This window comes from Carassius gibelio, chromosome B13 (assembly GCF_023724105.1).
Source record: "Carassius gibelio isolate Cgi1373 ecotype wild population from Czech Republic chromosome B13, carGib1.2-hapl.c, whole genome shotgun sequence".
NCBI lineage: Eukaryota > Metazoa > Chordata > Actinopteri > Cypriniformes > Cyprinidae > Carassius > Carassius gibelio.
The window spans coordinates 5,873,290-5,895,453 of NC_068408.1; the positions used below are offsets into that span (position 1 = coordinate 5,873,290).

Here is a 22,164-nt window from a genome sequence, read left to right on the forward strand (position 1 = left end):
ACACACCCTCTCGCTTCAGTATTCACAGTTGTACCAACTTGTCCTGGAGTTGTGCTGGAGTTCAAAAACATACACTTAAAACTTCAATTCAGCATCAATTCTTCTGATTTATGAAACTGAGAGCTCCGGCTATGAAATCTGATCTCATTTAATCACACATGTTCAATTCTATATTACCTCAGCAACCATAAGCAACCTATTCAGCATAGCAACACCTTGGCAACCACCTATCAGTGTTCTTATTACCACACAGAAAAACTTAGCAAGTGCATAGCAACACCTTGGCAACCACCCAAAAACACCCTAATAACTAGAAATATTTTTAAAAGCACTCAGAAAAAATGGGCAAGTGCATAGTAACACCTTGGCAACCACTCACTAACAAGTAATTTATTAATTTATTACACTAGTAATTATAAATATTTTTCAAGTCCACCCTGGCAACCACCTAGCAACATTCTTAAAACCACTCAGAATAACTTGGCAAGTGCATAACAACACCTTGGTAACCACTCACAAACACCCTAGTAACTAGAAATGTTTTTTAAACTACTCAGAAATGCATAGCAACACCCTGCAAACCACAGCTTGAGCCCTGAAAGAATGAAGAGGGAACACAAAGTTTGTGGGTGCTACAAAGTTCCAGTTAGCACTGACCATTATCATTCATGTTGCCATATCCATGGTTTCCCAGAATGCACTAGAGTTAACACCCACTCAGGCATTAAAGTCACCAAGGATCATCAAACGTTCTGTCGAGGGGGTCTTCTAAACAATGGCACTAAGTTGATTGTAAAATGATTCCTTTACATTTAAATCAGAAGTGTAGGGGCGTAAGTGGCTATGATTGTAACTGGTCCACAGTTTGTGTGCAGGTGCAGTGAGGAGAGACGTGAGGAGATGGGCACAGGTTTTTCCACTGAGGACAGTAGCTTGTTTTGGATTGCAAATCCAACACCGTGCATTGGTCTGTCACCATTTGGGTATAGACGGTTTCATTGGGCGCACGCGCCTGGACCTAAGTTAACTTCCGGTCTGTGTTGTGTATATCGGTCTGGCTGCGGTGCCTTCTACAAACGCAGTTAAAGTCAATGTGATGAGTAGACTGAGGTTGGGCTCAGGTGGTTGTGCTGCGGGATGTGTTTCCCATACATTTTATTTTTGGAGACTCGCCACAATTTTAAAACTGATCGATTTTCAAAAAGGTTTCATTAAATAAACATGAGTAACGTAACGTTACGTACTGCACGTTTAATAATAATAATTCCTTACATTTATATGTTTAAATATCAAAACGAGGCACATGTGTTTTTACGGTATATTGCTGTATTTCTGAAGGAGGACTTGCATGTTATATGCCTGATAAAGCAGCGTGTGAGCGTACCAGCTCTGCTTTGTTTACAGCTGTTACTGGGGAAACCTCTATTTCTCGCGATTTATGTCTATGCTTTAAAACATCTCCTGCTGGCAAAGAATGAATTTGCATTTTCATTAAGTCCGCCTGATCCACGCAGCAAACATATTTTGTTTGTTATCAAAAAAATATCTACTCTAGAGGGACTTGGCTGTTGTTATTGATTCTATTTAGAGTCTACCGGAAAAGTTAAGTTAGGTCCACAAAAGTGCACACGCGCAGTAACGTTTGTTTATGTTGATGCCGTTGAAACCGTTTATACGTTCCAGTGTAGCAGAAATGAGTCAAATCAGACAAATCAAAGAGTCTATCAGAGCTGTGTGCATTGAAACATGAGCTGAATTCCTCAGGAAGTCATAAATCAGTTCTAGTGCCACAGGAACCAAACAAGATAACCAACCAACCAACTTGTTCACACAACAGCTTTCAACATTAACACCAATAGAACAATTATTGACAATTTTAATTCAAAGAAGAGATTGTCAAATTTATTGTTCGTGATTGGAATGCAACGCTGGACATCACATGTAAACCCAGGAGATCAAGTTAAATACTTGCATTGACTTCCCCCCCCAGCCAGTGAAACCAGACTGAAATTCCTAAGGGGGAAGGGCTTTAAACCTTTGTCTTCACAGAAAAGTCCTTTGCCAGAGAATGGCAAAGAAACCCTTTTTATACATTATATATGGACCAGAATGAACTCAAAAAAGACTTATGAATGAATCATTCTATTGCTTAACTCCATATTCATTTACGTGTAACCCACACATTTGACTATCATGTTATAATCACTTATCGTGTATGTTTTCTTTAAATGACTATGGTATAGCTGAAGGGTACATAGTCGTGTTTGATATGTGTGTGATTGAATTTTCTTGCTTGATATTGCCCTGACAATCATTTATTTGTAAAATATATCATAATCATGTTATAGGAATCATGTCCAAAATTAGACCCTGTGAGGCAAGAACCACATGCTTGGTAAGATAAACAAATGATTTATGATACCCAAGACTCAAGAACATATCTGATTGGTCAAGGCAACATTTGAGGGGTGGCCAACAGGAAGTTTTAAATACTTTGGACACGATGTAATCTGGCTTTTAGTCATGCCTTGCTTTTAGTCATGCCTTGCTTTTTTAGTTCTAGTCTAGCTGCTGCTATTAGCCATGTCGGCTTTTAGTTCTAGTCTAGCTGCTGCTATTAGCCATGTCGGCTTTTAGTTCTAGCATTGCTCGTGCTATCAGTCATGCCTGCTCTTAGCTCTTAGCTTGTAGCTTTGCTACCTAGCTTTAGCTTGTAGCATCTAGCCATGTGGTTAATCATCATGGTTCTTTGAGCGCGGTTCCAGCGTGCCTGCCTGCTGCTTCTATGCTACTATGAGAAGGAACACAACCTAGTCTCGTCAAACTTTATTTCTTTTCTTTTCCGTTTGAGAGTTTCGTGTTCTGAGTTAAGTTTTGTAACGTCCATACAACTTCAACCAGCGAACACGACTCTGCACTTTCAGCCAACGCCCAACAACCACGGGCTTCCCAAGACGTCACTTCAGAGACTGAACTTCCAGCCAATCAACGACCTCGGGATAGCCCTTTCACCGAGGCTCCTTCTTCACAGGAGATGCAAGTAACTTTACCTCCAGACTGTGACCTTTACTGGTGTATCTAATATAATTTTAACCTCATTGAGGAACTCAATGCGAGCGCTAATTACGTGATTGATGGTTGTTCATGTTTATGCAATTTAACGTATTGCTGTTAACTTGGGATTCCATATTTCCATTCTCTTAAACTCATCTTTCCCTAACTTTTGACCTTCCTGCAACTTGTGTGAATGTGTGTGTGCGTGCGTTTATGTTAGATTAGTTTATATGTCTTAGATTTATCTAATAAAGCCTTATTCATATTGAAAAGAGAAGTATCTTGTGTTTTGTGCTTACAAGTTAATGTCTTAAACTGTCGATCTTGTTACTGTGCTAATTGATAGTGTTTCACTATAGTTTGGATATATCCAGCGCAGATTTGATGTTAAACGGCTCGTTCACTGAACCGCAGGCGCGTCTCCGTGAACAGCCGTGAAACAGTGATTCTGTTCAAATTCCCTTTAAAATCTTAAATGATTCCCTTTGAGCTAAATTGACCTGTTTCCCTTACATTTATTATGGTGGAGAATGATTGCGGGCAGTTTAACCTAAATTGTGAGCATAAACCAAGTTATTTAATCTTTGATTTTGCTAAAGGAATGACGGATGAAAAGCTTCCGAGACCTGAGTATGTGTGTGTGTTTGCGTGACGTAAGCAGCGCGCGCCCTCCCGCTTGAATGAAAGGAGCTAGAGGAGACTTTAACTCGAGTCCGTCTCCCCTTTGTTAACAGCAGTAAGTGAACTTAAAAGTAAACATCTGAGATCGTACAATAAGGTAGAAATTGAGCGTGTTCCTCATTTGTGTAATGCCTTGTTTTATAGCTGATTTGATTTCACTGCGTGTTCCAGTGTCTCAAACGCTATCTCAGTCACTGTTTGCTGAACGGAGCTAAACTGTTAGTGTTTCAAAAGGGATATAAATCGGTGAATAAAGAATAGTTTTGAGCGGGTTCCTCAATCTATTTATCAAAGTCCCCGTATTCATATTTCATATAGTTTGATTGCCAGTGCGTGTTCCACTGCCGAATCAAATTTGATATTCGACTCCCCTAAGTTAACGTTAAACATTAGAGAACAATGTTTGCCCATGTGTATCCGTTCACAAAGTGAATGCAATCTCGCGTAACACTGCGTGTGTCCGAGAGTAATTTGAATGGGAGTGTTTTAAAAGCTTGATCAAGTAAATTTTAACTGTGTACCAACAGCGAAGGAAAACCTTTATGTTTGTGTCCAGAAAAACTGGCACGGAGAATCAAATTGCTGAGATTGATATAATAACTACAGCAGGAAGCTGCTATTTGAAGTAAGATAAATTTAACTCTATACAAACTGAGAGTTTAAGTGCCACATCGCAAAACCAACTGAAAGGCGGTGTTGTTATTTGTACAGTGTTGAAATGAGCCGACATTTCATGTAACATGCTTAACTGTATTTGCAACAATGCAACGATTCATGTGCTAATCCACTAGAATGTGTTTTGGTTGCCATAGTGACGACCGTGACCAGGAAGCCTAACGTACTTCCGGAGCAACTCTGAACTGTGCACGCGCAGCGCACAAACTCTGCGGTGTCGCTAAGCTAACGAAACCATTGCATTTACATTGAAGTCTATACTAAAGCCACTAGCCTCAAAGGTTAGCCGTTAGCATTACCATCCAGTGGTAGAATAATGTGTGTTTGGGCAACGCTGACGTGATTTAACCATTTTAAACATCTTAACTAACACTTGTTAGTCTCTTTCTTTTTATCGCTCTGTTTTCTCACTAGACCACTTATTTTCATTTTACTAGAAAGGGAAATACTGACTCACAATTATTAATTGTCAAATTGAAATTTAATTGAAACATTAAATTTATTTTGAATCATTTAAAATTTCCCTCTCAGATCATTTCATATGATCTTTTATTTCTAGTATTCTCTTTTGGTCTTAATTATTTTAGGAATGAATAAGCCTTGAACTTTGGAAGTTAAGTAAACTTATTCTTCCTAATTTATTTATTACCCATCTGAATATATGCTATTCAGACCTTTACTTATTTGAATGCGTTTTACCCCTCTTCCTGTTTTGGTTATACACTTAACCACTATTGTTTTACGTATTGATTTCCTCTTTTTAATTTCATTTTTGCATATTTTGCCCATTTATTAATTTTTTTTTTATTTTTCCTATTTCTTACCATTTCTTTTGTGTATCCTAGCCTGGGAACGACAAACCTGAGCCCTAAAAGGAGACATTGTTATCCCTCACTACGAGTTCAAATAAATTAGAAAGACCACCCTCTTTCACTTAAAGTTTATTTTGTTTGATTAGTTGTGCAGCAACTAACACAACGCTCTGCTTGTAGTTGAGATAACCGCTACTGAGACTTACCATCTCCTTCCTCTTTCTCCTTTACTTTCCTCTTCTCTTTTTACATTTGTAGGACATGTAAGAACCATCAATCAATTCTAAGTGAAGTAAATACACAATCGTGCCAAAGACGTTGAATCATCCTTATGAATTTGATTGTAATCATCCTCTCATTTGTTCTTCCTAACCTCCCTACATTTGGAAACGCAATCCAAGTTTTAGCATCTCATCCAACGTTGAGATCAATTTAATAGAGATACGTGCTGAGCAACTGTCGCCTTCGCTGACTCCCTGGTGAGCCGTCCAACTGAAAGGTGTTCTGTCAATCCTGTCAGACTAAGAAAAGAGATATCAGAATTATTATTGTATTCTCTTGTCCTAAGCAAGAAATATAATAATATTGTTTACGTTTTTGATAACATTTAATTGGAAAAAATAATTTTCCGAATTTGAAAAATAGAAATTTTGCTTGTCATTTGAATTTGTTTTTCACCTCTGTCTCTCTTTTCCTCTTCCTCATTAGAGTGACAAAGTCTTCGCATCTCTAGTCTACTTAGACACCCTGAGACCAACACAGTCATCACCACATTTCACTAGTGTTTCACAATCACTGATACAACACTTAGTTGTCCCACCACACATAGGCTTTTACTCCACACAGATCTGTGTCAGTCTCTCTTCTCCCCAGCGTGCCAACATGCCGCAGACTGCAGACCCCATTTCCCATGGGGAAGATGTGAACATTTGGCTGAGAGGCATAACAGACAGCCTCACTCCAAAGACATTTGAACTGTTATTATTTTTAATAATAATCCTAATCCTGAGAAGATTCCTGACACCAGATTCAAGCCAGAACAACAACCACGAGGAGCTAGTCAAGATCACGAGCTCACTAAGCTATGCCTTCACAACCCAGCTGGAACTGAGCGACAAGCACATCACCCACCTTCAAGAGGAGCTGACACATGCTCAACGTCGCATAGACAAGCTGGAAGTGAAAGTTCAAAATCAACTCAAAGCACCCAGCGAGAGGGAGCAGGATACAACAGAACAAGTTATGAAGCTCCAAGCAGCCCTGGCAGCAGCTCAGCTCGACCAGCAACATACAACGGCTGCTCAGAAAGACCTGGTAAACAGACTCCAGTATGCCGAACAGCTACTAGAGAAAGCCAAGATAGACATCAGAAACAAGAATTCTGAAAATAGTGCTTTGAAAGACCACCTTGAAAGGTACAGCACTGAAATGGACAATCTGACCCAACAACTAGATGATACCAACGATGAGCTCTACATGGTCAGAAAAGAACTCCAAAATGCTTACAAGCACAAACTAGAGCCAAGAAAAGAGAAACATCTCTTAGCCTCATCACTGCTGAGCAGAGCAGAGTCCCACGTCCAAGAACTGGCATATGACGAAAGGAGCGAAGGGCCACAACCCAAAACCTCACCTGCCTTCGCCACACAACCCTTTCCTGCCAACGAAAGAAAACCTCCCGTCCAAGGCCTTGAAGCTGCACACGGGATGACCATCAAAGACCTCAACAAGCTGTCTAAAAACATCAGCAGGTTCAACCCGAACTCCACAGAGAGCCCCGACATCCAAGCTTATCTGCGAGATATTGAATTTCACCTGGAAGTGAGACCTCATGTGACTGACAGAGACTGGTTATACCTCCTTAGAGCCACGTCCAGTCCCGAGGTACGAAACTTTCTAGATCGACAGCCCAGTCAAACCAAGTCAAACTACCAGCGACTTCGTGAGGTCCTGATTAAAGAGTTTACAGACCCAGAGTCTGAACATGGACTGTTAACTGCCTTGGAAACCAAACAAGGTCGTCAAGAGACTCCACAAGCTTATTACAACCGACTCCGACAAGCCTACTTTGGTGCACACAACAGCCCTGACCTTGAAGAGGATGTGAACTTCAAAACCCTCTTCCTAAAGAATCTGCACCCCGGAGTAAGTCACCATCTAGGTGTCATGGCCTGTCCGAACTCCATGACCATCCAACAGTTGCGTGACCTAACACAGAAGGCCTATAACAAGCAGAAGTTGGCCTCAAAGAAAGGTAACAAAACATCCACACTCTTGAACTCTGTCAACAAAGACTCAAGCCTTGCACTGGACGACACCCAGCGGCATCACAACACCAGAGTCTTCCATCAAGAGCACAGAGAACGTGACGCCCATATCCACGACCGCTTTCAGCCCAACTGCTGGAAAAATCCATGGGACCAGCCACGCTTCTCAAGAAACCAAAAGGATAACATCTGGAAACCTAACCAGATATCCAAAGGTAATCACCTGACTCATCCAAGAGCAACTCGTGTGGGTAAGCGACAACAAAACCCACCTCAGCACCACTCAGACATGCACAGTGCTGAGTACTCACAAGAACATAACCGCTTACCATTAGAAGACACGGAACAAGTCATGGAACAACTAAGAGAGTTCCTTCAAGACAATTTACATGCAGGTGACCACAAAGTTGAGTCATGCTCGCTGTGACCAGCGACAGAACGGAAGGCCGGTGATCACCTGGTGCACCGCATCAGAGATGACAAGCACCTGTTCAACAACAACCCAGAATGAACAAGTCTTTCACGGCCAACTGTTGATGAAAAATCTGAGGTACTAAAGGACATCACCTCAGTCACTAACAAACTGTCAAATGAACTCCAACTCCAAGTACCACATTCCCTGTCTGTGCAACAGCAACCACCAGAGCACAGAAGGTCAGAAAGTCTGCTACAGCCAGAAGGCATCACAAGAAGAATGCAACATAGGAGACAAGTTTTGCAACTCAGCTTCACACAGCCATGCCAAACTGCCTCCGACGGCGTGCTAAAGAACTTCCTGCCTTGCTGGACTGACCCCTCATTAGACCATGGACACGCCCTCATCCAAGCCAAAGATGCAGAGAGCCAGTCTTCAGTGACATGCTAGAAAAAGGGGGAGACAACACAGACTTGAACAGATCTGACCACACATGCACTACACCAGTAATACACAACATTACCTACACCCAGAGGTAAACACATCTACTGATAACACAGTCAACAAACATATTCTTCCCACAGGTAGAATATCCAACTTTTAGCGTAACAAAGTTACACATACCCACCATGAAGAAACGTGCAGCCATCCTCACAATAGGTAGAACACCTGACACTAAGTTAAGGTTCACGACACACTAGCTGCACCTGACATCCTAGCTCAATAGTAGTTGTAACACATGCTAGGAAAACCCACAGCAGCCTTGTTTTGTTTTGTTCTTCTTTTACCTATCCTTCTCCTTCCCCTCTTTCCTGAGTAGGTGAAATGCCTAGACACCCTGCGAGGGTTGAAGGTCTGATATTAGGATTGACTCGCAACACCTAATATCCGCCAGCCACTCTAAACTGAATGGAAGCCAGAGAGCTCCATGCATGATAGGTCAATCCATTGAATTGAAAATGAAATTACTAGAAAACTAATGGTAAACATGTAAAGTAAGACAACCTAGAAGAACCAAACAAAGTTAACCACAAATTTGATTGATGAATCAAAATAAAAACAATTTCCAAGACGATCTAAACTATCCTCAATGTGCTAAACTACATTGACTAATTGAACTTAACCACGTGTACCTAAATAACCTGATGCCTGCACCAGTACAGTAACTGTCATGGAGGTGTTGTCTTGCTGTTTGCTGTGTTTGTCTGCTTCTTCTGCCTTTGTTTCTCCAGCGATCGACGATGTCTTCACCTAAACACCTCGCCGATCGAAAGGGGGATATATGTAGCAGAAATGAGTCAAATCAGACAAATCAAAGAGTCTATCAGAGCTGTGTGCATTGAAACATGAGCTGAATTCCTCAGGAAGTCATAAATCAGTTCTAGTGCCACAGGAACCAAACAAGATAACCAACCAACCAACTTGTTCACACAACAGCTTTCAACATTAACACCAATAGAACAATTATTGACAATTTTAATTCAAAGAAGAGATTGTCAAATTTATTGTTCGTGATTGGAATGCAACGCTGGACATCACATGTAAACCCAGGAGATCAAGTTAAATACTTGCATTGACTTCCCCCCCCAGCCAGTGAAACCAGACTGAAATTCCTAAGGGGGAAGGGCTTTAAACCTTTGTCTTCACAGAAAAGTCCTTTGCCAGAGAATGGCAAAGAAACCCTTTTTATACATTATATATGGACCAGAATGAACTCAAAAAAGACTTATGAATGAATCATTCTATTGCTTAACTCCATATTCATTTACGTGTAACCCACACATTTGACTATCATGTTATAATCACTTATCGTGTATGTTTTCTTTAAATGACTATGGTATAGCTGAAGGGTACATAGTCGTGTTTGATATGTGTGTGATTGAATTTTCTTGCTTGATATTGCCCTGACAATCATTTATTTGTAAAATATATCATAATCATGTTATAGGAATCATGTCCAAAATTAGACCCTGTGAGGCAAGAACCACATGCTTGGTAAGATAAACAAATGATTTAGGATACCCAAGACTCAAGAACATATCTGATTGGTCAAGGCAACATTTGAGGGGTGGCCAACAGGAAGTTTTAAATACTTTGGACACGATGTAATCTGGCTTTTAGTCATGCCTTGCTTTTAGTCATGCCTTGCTTTTTTAGTTCTAGTCTAGCTGCTGCTATTAGCCATGTCGGCTTTTAGTTCTAGTCTAGCTGCTGCTATTAGCCATGTCGGCTTTTAGTTCTAGCATTGCTCGTGCTATCAGTCATGCCTGCTCTTAGCTCTTAGCTTGTAGCTTTGCTACCTAGCTTTAGCTTGTAGCATCTAGCCATGTGGTTAATCATCATGGTTCTTTGAGCGCGGTTCCAGCGTGCCTGCCTGCTGCTTCTATGCTACTATGAGAAGGAACACAACCTAGTCTCGTCAAACTTTATTTCTTTTCTTTTCCGTTTGAGAGTTTCGTGTTCTGAGTTAAGTTTTGTAACGTCCATACAACTTCAACCAGCGAACACGACTCTGCACTTTCAGCCAACGCCCAACAACCACGGGCTTCCCAAGACGTCACTTCAGAGACTGAACTTCCAGCCAATCAACGACCTCGGGATAGCCCTTTCACCGAGGCTCCTTCTTCACAGGAGATGCAAGTAACTTTACCTCCAGACTGTGACCTTTACTGGTGTATCTAATATAATTTTAACCTCATTGAGGAACTCAATGCGAGCGCTAATTACGTGATTGATGGTTGTTCATGTTTATGCAATTTAACGTATTGCTGTTAACTTGGGATTCCATATTTCCATTCTCTTAAACTCATCTTTCCCTAACTTTTGACCTTCCTGCAACTTGTGTGAATGTGTGTGTGCGTGCGTTTATGTTAGATTAGTTTATATGTCTTAGATTTATCTAATAAAGCCTTATTCATATTGAAAAGAGAAGTATCTTGTGTTTTGTGCTTACAAGTTAATGTCTTAAACTGTCGATCTTGTTACTGTGCTAATTGATAGTGTTTCACTATAGTTTGGATATATCCAGCGCAGATTTGATGTTAACGGCTCGTTCACTGAACCGCAGGCGCGTCTCCGTGAACAGCCGTGAAACAGTGATTCTGTTCAAATTCCCTTTAAAATCTTAAATGATTCCCTTTGAGCTAAATTGACCTGTTTCCCTTACACCAGAATAAAGAATAGTTTTCTTCCTGGACAGAGAAAACATTGGTCAGCCAAGTTTCACTCAGGGCAGCGAAGGAGATGTTAAGTGGAGTAGTTCTGCATCAATCAGGACTGATTTACGAGGTGAGACGCAGTCCATGTCAGAATTAATGCCGTTTATTGCATGTTTATTGCATCAACCACATTGTGGAAGCTAATGGGGACCCAAATAAATAAACAAATAAACAAATAAACTAATGCCGATGAGACATCCTACAGAGATGAGGTTAATGCACTCACAACATGGTGTGCTGATAACAATCTCTCTCTAAATGTCAGCAAGACCAAGTAGATGATTGTGGACTACAGGAAGTCACAGAGAGAGGGTCACATTCCCATTCACATCAACGGAGAGATAGTAGAGACAGTTAAGAGCTACAAGTTCCTTGGCATTCACATCTCTGAGGATCTTTCCTCAGAGACCACAGTGAGAACAGCCCGTCAGGGTCTGTACTTCCTGCGGAGACTGAAGAGGTTTGGCATCTCCTCTAACATCATGTCAAACTTCTACCGCTGCACTATAGAGAGCATTCTGACCAGCTGCATCACTGTATGGTACGGTAACTGCTCTTCCTTGTACCGCAAAGCTCTTCAGTGAGTGGTGAGAACAGCAGAGCTCATCATTGGACATAAACTCCCAGCCTTACAGGACATCTATCAGACTCGCTGCTTGAGAAAGGCTCGCAGCATCATCAAGGACCGCACTCACCCTGCTCATCACCTGTTTGCCACACTGCCATCTGGCAGACGTTTCCGATCCATCCGTTCATGGACAACCAGACTGAAGAACAGCTTCTATCTTCAAGCCATAAGACTACTTAACAATCAGCTGTCCTCCATCTAAAAATGGAATACATGCTGCTCTTATGTTTACTTCATTGTACTTGCACTGCCACTTTTTTTAATATTCCTTCATGTTACTCTGTGACACTCTAAAATGACTTTTGGACATTGCTCTACTCAGGAATACATCTGAATGTGTGCTGCTTTTAAGTTTATTTATTGCATCTGCACTGCCACTTTAATTTTCCTACATGTAGCTCTACGTCACTCTACAAAGATATTTTAGACACCGTTCTACCCCAGTAATCATAATATTACCTCAGGACTTCTTATGTACACTAAAGCTCTAAACACTGATTACCTTTATTGTACCTGTTACTTCCACTTATTTGTATATAATGCTCTGTCTATGTATTTCTGTCTAAGGGCACTGTAGTCACTCAAAAATCTCAGTGCTCTCCATGTACATCTATGTCTTATGTCTTGTTATTGTCACTGTATGTCTGAGCCTCGTCACAAGCATTTCAATGCCCAGTTTCCCCAATGTTAACTATGCAAATGACAAATAAATGCCTCTTGACCTCTTGACCTCTTGACGACCAGGTCACACCTGTCATACACGCGAACCTTGCCGAGCAACAACAGCACTCTTAAGGACAGGGTGTTCCAGAGTTGCCAGTCATGGAGGCTGAGAGTTAGACATCATAATGGAGAGATGAAATGCTTATAGTAGAGAGCGCCCTGGCAAAATAAGTGAAAGCATGTGTGCCCGGTCAAACTTCCACCTCTGGACTCAATGCTACAGATTCCAACGGAACACAGGGGTGTGACGGTTGGTGTAGTTATGAGTTGCCCCGCAGTGACCAACTGACTAGGTCTATTGCCCCGTGACCATTGGCCCCTTTTGCTCACCGGGTGGCTGAGCAGACCGACTCAGGTGCTGTGACAGCAAACACACTCTGATACACAGCACACTAGCCCCTGCTGCCGGCCTAGCAGGGTGGACTGGGTTTTGTCTGGTCTCTCGCCTTTGACCTGTCTGGCTTGCTTGAAGCTACCAGGGGTAAAAGGTCCCCGCCAGCTTAGCTCTCAGGGTCACTGGGACCAGTCCATGAAACAACCACCCATAATCACCCTAATAACAAGATAAGTTTTCAAAACTATTCAAAATAACCTGGCAACTGCATAGCAACACCCTGGCACCCTTTCAAACCTATTTGACTTTTTTGCCCTATTATTTATAGTAACCATATATCCCTTCGACTTAGCAACTGCATAGCAACACCCTGGCAACCACCTACTAGTGTTCTTAAAATAATTTCGAATAGCGTGCCAACTGCATTTCAATGTTCAAGCATTCTCACAATTTTTTTAAGGAAATAATTGTCAAGACAATTCTGTCAAAAAGGTCAACACAATTTAGCTGACTGCATAGCAACACCATGGTCAAGAACAGCTTATATTTCTCTTTAGAAAATATTCAACTTTTCTCATATTGCTATTGCTGCTGTTTTATAAGTGGCTAAACTACTCAAGGCAGTTATTTTACCATAGTTGCTTTGCGTTATTGACGCAAATGAATAATACTGTCAGAAATGTAAACTTGATTAGTTTACACTCTCTTTTTTCACATTCAGGTACTGTTTTTACTTGTATGATCTTATATGATGACATTCCAGGTCAAATTGCAGGATTAGAGAGGAAGTTCGAGGCCTGAGGAACAGCACAGTAATTTGGCAGTAAATAATAACATCAGCAGCACTGTCATCACACCTCTGGGGGAGAGAGAGAGAGAGAGAGACTACAGGAGAGCATGATCTATAGTCTCTAGATCATTAACACACATCACCCTGCAATTAAAAACTCATTTATCTTAATTACTCAACTAATGGAACGAGTCCCCGCAGGAAAAACACACACATACCCTCGAAGGACGGCTACAATGACATATACACAAAGAGAAGCCTAAAGCCACACACAAACTACAAATCCACAATCCAGGCATCAGCCTGTCTGTCTTCAGTTCTGATGTGACATGCCATTACTGCTTTCTGAGATATTCATTCATTATGTGCTAATGAATTTAACAGGGAATCTGTACTGATGAGATTCTTTGTGTGTAAAGTCTGTTTCTATAATGTACACTTAACCCATCCGTCCATTCATTTATCTGTGTTGTTCTATCTGTCCAAGTCATTCTACCTGTCCATCCGATCATTTGTCTACCTGTCATCCATTCATCCGTCCATGTAATCATCTATCCATCCATCCATCCATCCATCCATCCATCCATCCATCCATCCATCCATCCATCCATCCATCCATCCATCTATCTATCTATCTATCTATCTATCTATCTATCTATCTATCTATCTATCTATCTATCGTTTATTCTGTCTAGCATCGTATCGTTGTCTGTTTGTCTCTCTGTCTGTCTGTCTATTGTTCATTTTGTCTCTCTGTATAACTATAAAACTATTTTGAAAGCTTCCAAATAATCTAAAAAACAATTATTTAAATGTTAATAAATTTTCATACTTCGTAATATTCAAATTTAAATAGAATTTCTGCCCCCTTTTCTTACTTTAATTCAAATGAAATTCAAATTCAAGTATTGCACTGAAATTTAAAAGGCATTTTTAATTAAATTCTGAATGAAGTGTAACCCCTATGTTAACACAGGAAAGAAACTGTGCTCATCGAACTATTTCACATGATTTTAAACTCAACCTGAGTCTCTGAAAGAGAGCGACATCTTTTCCTCTACCTCTACCCGTTTTCTCCTGCTTCTTTGATTGTCCCCTTTAGATTCACACACAACGGCTTTGAGAGAGCCTGCAATATGAATTCTAATAGAGCAATTACCATTATGAATGATAACTAGGGATATTCCGCTGATCTAGGGTCAGGGCCTGTGCAATAGCTCTTATGATTACGGAGTATGGCATCAGGTTCAGGAAATAGCAGTGCTCCGTTAGCCAGCGGGAATGTTTAACCTACATCGCGGATCCCTGTCCTATTGATTAGACCATTAGACTTGAACCGATCAGAGGAAATTGACACAATCCTCTTTCCATATTAAATCTTTGCATTAATACTCCACAATTTAACAGCAAAGCTATCAGATTTCTTCAGAACATTTATACGTTCACTTTCCAGCTTTCCTCTAAAAACTGAATAATATGTCATTTTGAGTGTGATTTGGAGGGCTGCACTGCTCTTGTATCAATACTCAGAAATAATGTCCTCAAGCCTCTTCACTCAACAGTTACTTTGAGAGGCTATTATGTGATCATTGCCAGTAGCCGATAACCTGTTGCAGTTACAGCTGCACAATTTAAAGCACAATCGCGGTAACATATATAGGGTATAATAACATGTATAATATCAATTATGGGCCAAAATGACCATCTGGGTACCTGTCTAAGCATTACTGCAGTGTGTAGTATATACTGGAGTTTTGCAAGTGGACAATGTAAATAAAAACCTACTTTGAATAGTGTTAAGTAACTTTTACAAACAAATTATTAAGTATTATTTATGTGAAATATTTGTTGAGTGATAAAATGTTTTAACCAAGTGTTTAACCAAGTAATTTATTAGTCAGTTACTTATTGACGCTTTTCTTTCCATCTTGATTGATGCTTCCGTAACGCATTTGTACCCAGCATTGTTCCTATAGCCGTGATTTAAAGTGCTGTTTCTCTGCCATTTTCAAAGCCACGTAAAATACGTGAAAGGCTTGATACACGGTCTGATGATCTAACAAAATCCAATAAGCATGATATGCTCAACTAATAGCATGAGTTTGGAGAAGTATTACCTCTCAGGGTGACCAATGGTAGACATTCAGGAAATATGTTTTTCATTTAATAAAACTTCAACAACATTTGCATATGAAAAAATGTTTTAAAATTGATTAAAATTAGTTCAAAGCATATTAAATGTGAACACGACTTAAAGACAGGGTAGGTGATTTTGGAGAGGCTTTTTTTTTTTTTTGGAAAGCATAAATTCCCACCATCCCCACAAATCAAATCACCTAACCTGCTTTTGAAAAATATTTTTTGAATTAAAACTTCAAAACAAAATATTAGAATGAAACACATCTCTTAACACTATTCAAAAAACATAAGCGGCCCACTTTTACTACGCATATTCAAACACAGTCTCTCTCTCTCACTGTGAGTGGTTTGGTATTTTGCACATAATGAAGTGCCACTCATTGTCATTTAAGTGTCAAATCTATATATACACTCATATACAGCCTAAAAAACCCATTCAACACACACTTACGCAAAACTGAGCCACTGAAGGTTCTCAATGTACATCTGAACTATATCACTGAAACACATGGTGTAACCCTCTCTCTCTCTCTCTTTCTCTGACTCTCTCTGTCTCCCGCCCTTCATTCTCTTCCTCCCTTCGATACGTCTGTCTCATGCTGATAGCAATGGAAGTGATCTATGGGGGTGGCCGTGCACACACAAGAACACAAACACAGTGAGCGTGTGTGTTTGTTGCACTGTGGGAAGGTTTGTCCTGCTGTGTTAAGCTCATGTATGGACTAAATTGACAAAGGCTTTCAGTCACACACACATATTATCCCGCATCCTAAGAGACTTACACCACAGCAGCACTAATGTAACATATATATGCCACTGTCCTTCACACTGGAGCATGAAAAATCATACTACGCTCAAAACTCAAATCACAATATATCAAATCATGACATTAGTCATTATATAATTGTCTGATTGCTCTATTTGGATTATTTTGGGATGATAACTGCACATTTTAAACGCCATTTACACACTTTCATCCAAATAAGAGATTCTGAAGATGAGGAACAGCACAGTATTAGAAATGCCATGAAATGTACATATTCATGTGTGTGTCCGCTGCACCGACAGCAGTCGGCTTCACATTCACAGTCTAATTCACTTTAAACATGTTTATGGTAATTTAAGGTTATAATTCAAGGAAATATTATGTAATAATAAAGAAGAGGAGACGACAGTACATTTTCAGATTTGGAATCAAGAAGATATAAAAATAAATAAAATAAATAAATAAAATAAAAAATATTTATAATCCTAAAACGCTAAAGATTAAAGACAGAAAAAAATAAATGATATTTTATATATTTGTTTTAATTTATGTTTTCAATAAAGAAAACCTAAAGTATTTATAAAATATACATTTGTTGTTATTATTGCTACTATCTAATATAATGTTATTCTACCCTGTGAATTGTTTCTATTTGTTTACAAAGCCTTAAAGGAACACAAACATTGATAAACTAATAATCTCAACAAAGTTCAAAGGGAACAAATGAAATGTTCTTAAGTTTACACACTTAAACACCTGACAGATGTGATAATCATGATGGGTGTGACTGACCTGATATGATTGTATATCCGATTCCACGCGGTCGACCTAAGTCTTGATCAATCGCCCTGATCCTACGGACTTCATAACCCTACAGAAACACAGACAACAGACATGTACTGAGAGGTAAAACAAGAAACATTTGAAAAGTATGTATACAAGTGCATAAATAGTCTTTAGTTTGGACAGAATATCTATTGTTTTATCATTTGTTTTTAAAACGCTTTGCTAGCGTGATTGCGCTGTTTTTAAAATAAATGCCACTTAGTTTTATTTTGTCTAAAGCAATGACAATCAGACATTTTAAGTGCTCAAATGCTTTTGTGTGCAGCTGTTGAGGAAACGGGCATCAGCTTCAAAAAAGAATGCATCAAATGAGACATGAAAAACAACAAACAGAGAAATATTCTGAGTTTGAGGACTCTTTGATCCTGAATGAGAAACAGTACAGATGCTTAAGGAGAAAAGTGAGAGAGCGTCTGCCATTGATCCAGCTAATAGTGTCTGAGAGCTGTTTATGCTTCATTTCTGCCAACACTCCACTGCTATTACAGCACACAATCAATTACAGCACGTTTAGCGCAAGAATGTGAGGAGAGGCGAGGGAGAAATGGAAGACAAAGTGTCTGAACAGGGGATGAAGTGTGGCTGAAGTAATTTGCGGGCCATTCTCTTGCCGTCCGCACAAGTTGAATGTTCAATCATGCAACACGTCTTTCTCCTCTCATCCTTAAACATTCTCCCTGCACCTTCTTGTCCACTCCTCCATCCGCGTCTCTTCTCTTGCACCATTTCAGATCAAGCGCTTGACAGCCAAATTGTGTTTGCCCCTAAAAAGCCTTTAAATGTCACCCTGACAAAAAGAAAACACCAAACAGCGGTGCAACAACTCCCCACTTTTCCCGCAAAATATAGTTTTTCCCTCCGTTTTAGCTGTTGTCAAACTTTGGTCCATTTGGCAGCTGGATTCGCTTTTCTACAGTACGAGCATGAACCGCAGAGCTGTGTTTGTGCCAGCTGTGTATTAATAATAATAATAATAATAATAATAATAATAATAATAATAATAATAATAATATTATATATATATATATTCATTTAAATATAGCTACAAAGGCAAAAATGTTTAAGAGTACAAAAAAAGCAAGATATATACAAATATATAACTGATTATAATAAAATAATTGACAGATTTATACTACCGTTTATACTATTTTTTTAAGGAAAATCAATACTTGTATTCAGGAAGGATGCATAAAACATGATCAAAAGTGACAGTCTTTCTCCTCCTTTTTTTTTTGCACAAAAATATTAACCGTTATCAAATAAAGAGAAAACAATAGCAAGAAATGTTTCTTAAGTCACAAAACAGCATATTTTAATGATTTCTAAATGATCATGTGAGATTGAAGACTGGAGAAATGATGTTGAAATTGCTTCATAGAAATAAATTACATTTTAAAATGCATTCATAGAGAAAACTGTTGTTTTAAATTGTAATATTTCACATCATCATTTTTTTGTACTGTATTTTTTATCAAATAAATTCAGCCTTGTTGAACTTAAAGACAAAAAAATTATAAATCACATTTTGAGTGATAGTGTAGAGTTTAAAATATCAAATACACTAACAATTGTGAGATAAACTCGCATTTGAAATGTAAAAATCACACTGTAATATACAGTATAAAGTCAGTTATGAGAAACAAAGCCACAGTTTTGAGATTCACACAATTATAGGAAATAACATTCCAATTAAGACACAATTGTTATTTGCTAAAGTCATGAACTAGCATACGTATATCACTATATTATGGTGAATCTTAAATGTACCGCATCTCACCCAAAATATAGATATTCTCAAAAATATGGTGAGATTCCAACAGAAAAACAAAGCTACACGGAGCTTCAAATGCAAACCACTCAGCAGCACGGCAGACAGGAATGATTTAATTCATACAAAAAAAATTGTTTATTTATTTTAACTTATGTAATAAAAAAATTTATTAAATATATTTTGATGAATCTTCAAACTGATCTTTCTATACAATGATACACATTTTTGGATGTGAACATGCACTAAATATGACCTTGAAAGACACATGAACCATCTTCGCATATAAAGAGCTTTGCAAAAAATCTAGGAGGGGCAAAAATATATAATAGATCCTACTAGATTGGGCCAATGTGAGGGTGAGTGCATAATGATAGGATTGAGAATCTTGGGTGAACTATTGATTTAACTATTGCTTTAACTATAACAATTGTTTTGCGCTTCTCCAATGTACAAAATACATTGAGATGAGTGAGAAAAAAAGCAGCTAAGGGATATCTCTCTCTCTCTCTCTCTCTCTCTCTCTCTCTCTCTCTCTCTCTCTAGGTGTGTGAGCGCGAGCGATGCACCTGAGATGGAGCGGGGGTTAAGAGTTGTGTTTTGACAGATGACCCGCAACAGCTCCTCGTGTTTGATATATGTTTGTGTGTAAATGTCAGTAGCCTTGAGAACTCTCCACACCCACTCAGTCACTTAGCCAGAGGCCCGTCGACTGAGCCGGCACACACTCCGTACACGCGTGTGTGAGTGTGAGGGAAGATAAGCTTTAAGCTCTCTGCGTGTGGCTAAGTGTACGTGTCAACATCGTTTTATATGAACATGCTAGTGTGACGTGTGCCCTTATTGAGGGCGTACGTGTTTAGACTGTCTAATTCTCATCACAAAAGCGTCTCGTCTTTTTTTATAGTGTTTCCGCAACTTTAGGAAATAAGAAATGAAATGCCAAAATCAATCGCATCCAATAGGAACTTGACGCTGACCGCCACATTGAAACAGGACAACTGGTCTAAAGTCATCACTGTCTTCTTATTCATGACCTTCCCAAGATGACTGATAGATCCGTGTCGCCACACTTCACTTCTGACATGCTCACGAGTTCATATGCATGCAAATAGACACCAGAGACAGAGATAAAAGGAGGGAGAGAGAAAATATGGGGCATGAAAGAAAGAGAAAGGGGTAAAAAAAGAAAAGAAAAAAAGACAGCAACTCGGAGGCTCAAGAGTTGGTTGAGAAGTGGAGTGATGCAAATGGTGAAATACTGATATTTCCCTTTTGTAATGAATTAAAATTAGCGCTGTCAAACAATTGCGATAAATCGCATTCAAAATAAATGTTTAATTTACAAAATATATGTGTGTGCTGTGTATATTTATTATGTATATATATATATATAAATACACACACATGCATGGACTGTGTATATTTAAAAAAAAATTGTTTATATATTAAATTGATTTATATATAATAAAAATTATATTAATATAAATATAGAAATGTAAATGTTTTCAAAATATATATTGTATGTGTATATTTATATATACATAATAAATATACACAGTAGACACACGTATATTTTGTAAACAAAAACGTTTATTTTGGATGCAGTTAATCACGATTTATCTTTGACAGCACTAATTAAAATATATTAAAATAGAAAACGGTGCTTTTAAATTTCACTACATTACTGTTCAACTGTATTTTTGATCAAATAAATGCAGTTTTGGAGAGTATAAAAGACTAATTAAATAAATAAATAAAAAATCATAATTAATAAAAAAAATTACTTTTAGTATGTGTATTAAATATGTACAATACTGATATTTTACACAAATTAAAGATATATCAAAATAGAGTTATTTTCCTATAAATTGATATATCAAAATATATTTATTTTTGCTTATAAGGGAGCACTGTATTGATTTTCCTTATCTGAAAACTTGCATTTCAAGCTGAATAAAATGCAGAAATGTAAAATAAAGTTTAACATAATGACATTTATTTATTTATTTTGCTTATAAGGCAGCACTGTACTGATATATATATATATTTTTTTTTTAATCAGAACCACTTCCGTCAAGTACTGTATATTTAATGACAATTATAATTGCATACGGTTAGTGTTGGTGGTATGGTTATGTTCTGGGCAACACTCCACACGCCTGTCCATGCAGCTATGCTTGGACAGAGCAGGGAGAGTAGCAAGACAAACCCCCCTGGGGTACAGAACAGAAACATTATAAGCATATATATAAAATTACAATTCACGATTACGTGAGTTGTAAACAAAATATGAGAGACTGTTTCCAAGTTAAAACAAATTACAGGTTCAGTTGGTGGAGTTGGGGTTGGAGGATGGTTGCAAGCAGCAATGCGATGGAAGAGACACTGAAGATTGGGAATTTAGACCGCAGGTGATAGGTGTCAAGACTAGATTGGTACTCGTCAGGAACAGCTGACTGTCAGCTGATGCAAGCGTGACTAACGTGGCCTGACTGAACTAACGCGATGCTCAATTTCTTTTAAGGAAAATCAGTACACTGCTGCCTTATAAGCAACAAAAATGTAATTCTTTACTTTATACTTTATTGTTCTTCACACATTTCTGCATTTTATTCAGCTTGAAATACATATTTTATTCATAGGAGAGATTTCTGGTTTTGGTCTATGTAAAACTGCTTAGGTTTATTTTGGCAGAATTGTTTTAGTGGAGAAGAAAATTGACTATTTTGTGTCTAAGATAAAACTTCAACTTCTATTGTAAAGGCAGCTTTAATGTACTTACTTCCACTTGATTTCACACAGACAGAAACACACACAAACACACATCCAACACACACATCGTCCGAGCCTGTGGCGGTGTGTTTAACACAGTAAACCAACAAGGGACCAAATGGCCAGTAGTGAATCTCAGGCTGAATGACCTTTCATGGGCTCTCACACTGAGCAGGTCACAGTATGTATCTATCACTGTAATTACACGAGTATTCCAGCAAGAGTTCAAAGGTGTAATGGCTGCTTCTCTCAAAATTATTGTCTAATTACTCA

The 22,164-nt window shown here is 38.7% G+C and overlaps 1 protein-coding gene across 2 annotated transcripts in view; it reads right to left on the reverse strand.

Moving 5' to 3' along the window:
- The window catches only part of cdh23 (cadherin-related 23), a 226,438-nt gene that overhangs the window by 124,563 nt on the left and 79,711 nt on the right, over positions 1-22,164 (reverse strand). For both annotated transcript variants that reach the window (XR_008156620.1, XM_052573041.1), the window contains exon 9: positions 17,295-17,373. Coding sequence is in view for 1 of the 2 variants with exons in the window: in XM_052573041.1 (XP_052429001.1) it covers positions 17,295-17,373 (79 nt within the window). In the remaining variant the exon portion in view is untranslated. The remainder of the gene's footprint in view (positions 1-17,294; positions 17,374-22,164) is intronic.